The sequence below is a fragment of the Beauveria bassiana genome, assembly GCF_000280675.1.
Source record: "Beauveria bassiana ARSEF 2860 unplaced genomic scaffold BBA_S00019, whole genome shotgun sequence".
NCBI lineage: Eukaryota > Fungi > Ascomycota > Sordariomycetes > Hypocreales > Cordycipitaceae > Beauveria > Beauveria bassiana.
The window spans coordinates 118,533-120,179 of NW_007930854.1; the positions used below are offsets into that span (position 1 = coordinate 118,533).

The window sequence follows — 1,647 nt, forward strand, 5'->3', positions numbered from 1 at the left end:
TATTATATATTAAAAATAAAGATTTTAATTATAGTTTTAATATAAATTAAAAAGACTATTTATAGTTTAATTAGTAAAAGTAATTTATAAGTAAATTAATTAAGAAAATTTAGTTTATAAAAAAAAGTTAATTTCTTAATTAAAAATAATATATTTTAAAAAATAAAGCTATTTACTTTATAATAATAATTTTAATAGTTAATTAACTCTTTTATATAAAATTACTCTTATATTATAACTAGTATTAGGTAATATATTCTTAGTAGACCTACCTACTAGTTGTGACGCGAGATGTCTTAACTAGGCTGCTTATAGGCCTTCTTACTACTTAACCCGACCTCTTAGAATCCGCCGCTGCAGCGTTCGTAACATAACCGTGCGGAGAAGCACAGCACGTACGCATTTAGCTACGTTATAATAACTGAGTAGTACTGTAATGCATGTGATAAATAATAGTCACTTAGTGTTGTTACCGTTAGAACCTTTACTTATATACCTATAGTCTATAAGTATATTAAATAATACATAGAAACGCTATTTAGCCTTTAAGCGTTTTGTAAGACACGAAATGGTGTTGAAGTGGAGAGCTCTTCTCTTTGTCGTGGATATAAGAGCCCCCTGAATGGTCCATTTTTCTAACTCAGGGTCACTCCACACTCGTTGAGGAGACAGCAGCACTAGGATAAGGTACAACGACTACAAAGCAGGTTCTATAGAGCTAACATTCATCGACTATATGTGCTACTACGCGGTCTCTTATATAGGATATAACATATACAGATTGCCACTATGACACTATGTATCTAATGCGAGAGTTATGAGGTTTGCTCATCTTCTCAATTTACAAAACAGAATATTCATATTTCATTTCTACAATTTATCTATGTCTCTATATAAGCGCAGCAGTCCGCGGGCACCTCCAGCACGCTCTAGTACCGGGAGCACTGCCTTACATTATGCCGCATGCCCTCTCAGAGGCACCACTGCTGGCAGGTCGCCCCGTCGGGGACGCAGATAGACTTGCAGTTGTTTCCACACCAGGTGCAGCTGCCGTGCTCGCGGGCGTAGCAGCTCCCGTCGCCGATGGTGCAGCGGCCGCCGAGGTGGACGCACTCGCGGCATCGCTTCTCCACGCCGAGCTGCTCGTGTGCCTTGAAATAATCAGGTTAATTTCTTCGCGGTCCTGCTTTTTAATGCTGGGGGATGCAATTTTTCTTTTGGACGGGGTAGATTGACGTACAACCTCGCGGACAAAGGTCATGCCATCGCGTTCAGTGATTTCGACGCCCATGGGTAGGTCAGAGGGGCTCGCCGCAACGCCGGAGATGGCGGCAAAGGCGACGGTAGCAACTGCAAAAAAGTTCGTCATCATTTTGGGCACTTATCGTTATGATGAGAAAGTAGAAGAAGAAGAAGAAGAAGAAGATGCTGTTGTCAAAATATGACGAGAAATGTTGTGGCTTTATACTTTGATCCAGCAACTGACTCTATGCACGTTGTTGGACATGACAGAGAAATCAGGCTGAACCTGAACCTCTCACTCCACTATTTATGCAGCGTGATACTGCACAGAGCTGCGGTAGGCTCAAGATGGCGGTTCAAGTAGGCACTCGGGCAACAGCAAGGCCATACCTGGCCAGCAAGGTT

General features: G+C 41.3%; 1 protein-coding gene across 1 annotated transcript; it reads right to left on the bottom strand.

Moving 5' to 3' along the window:
• Positions 1-971: 971 nt before the first annotated feature.
• BBA_06453 (uncharacterized protein) lies at positions 972-1,372 on the bottom strand (the record flags this gene model as incomplete). Its single annotated transcript, XM_008601550.1, has 2 exons — positions 972-1,151; positions 1,241-1,372. 2 exons carry the CDS (start codon positions 1,370-1,372, stop codon positions 972-974), a joined length of 312 nt encoding a protein of 103 aa, XP_008599772.1.
• Positions 1,373-1,647: the final 275 nt, after the last annotated feature.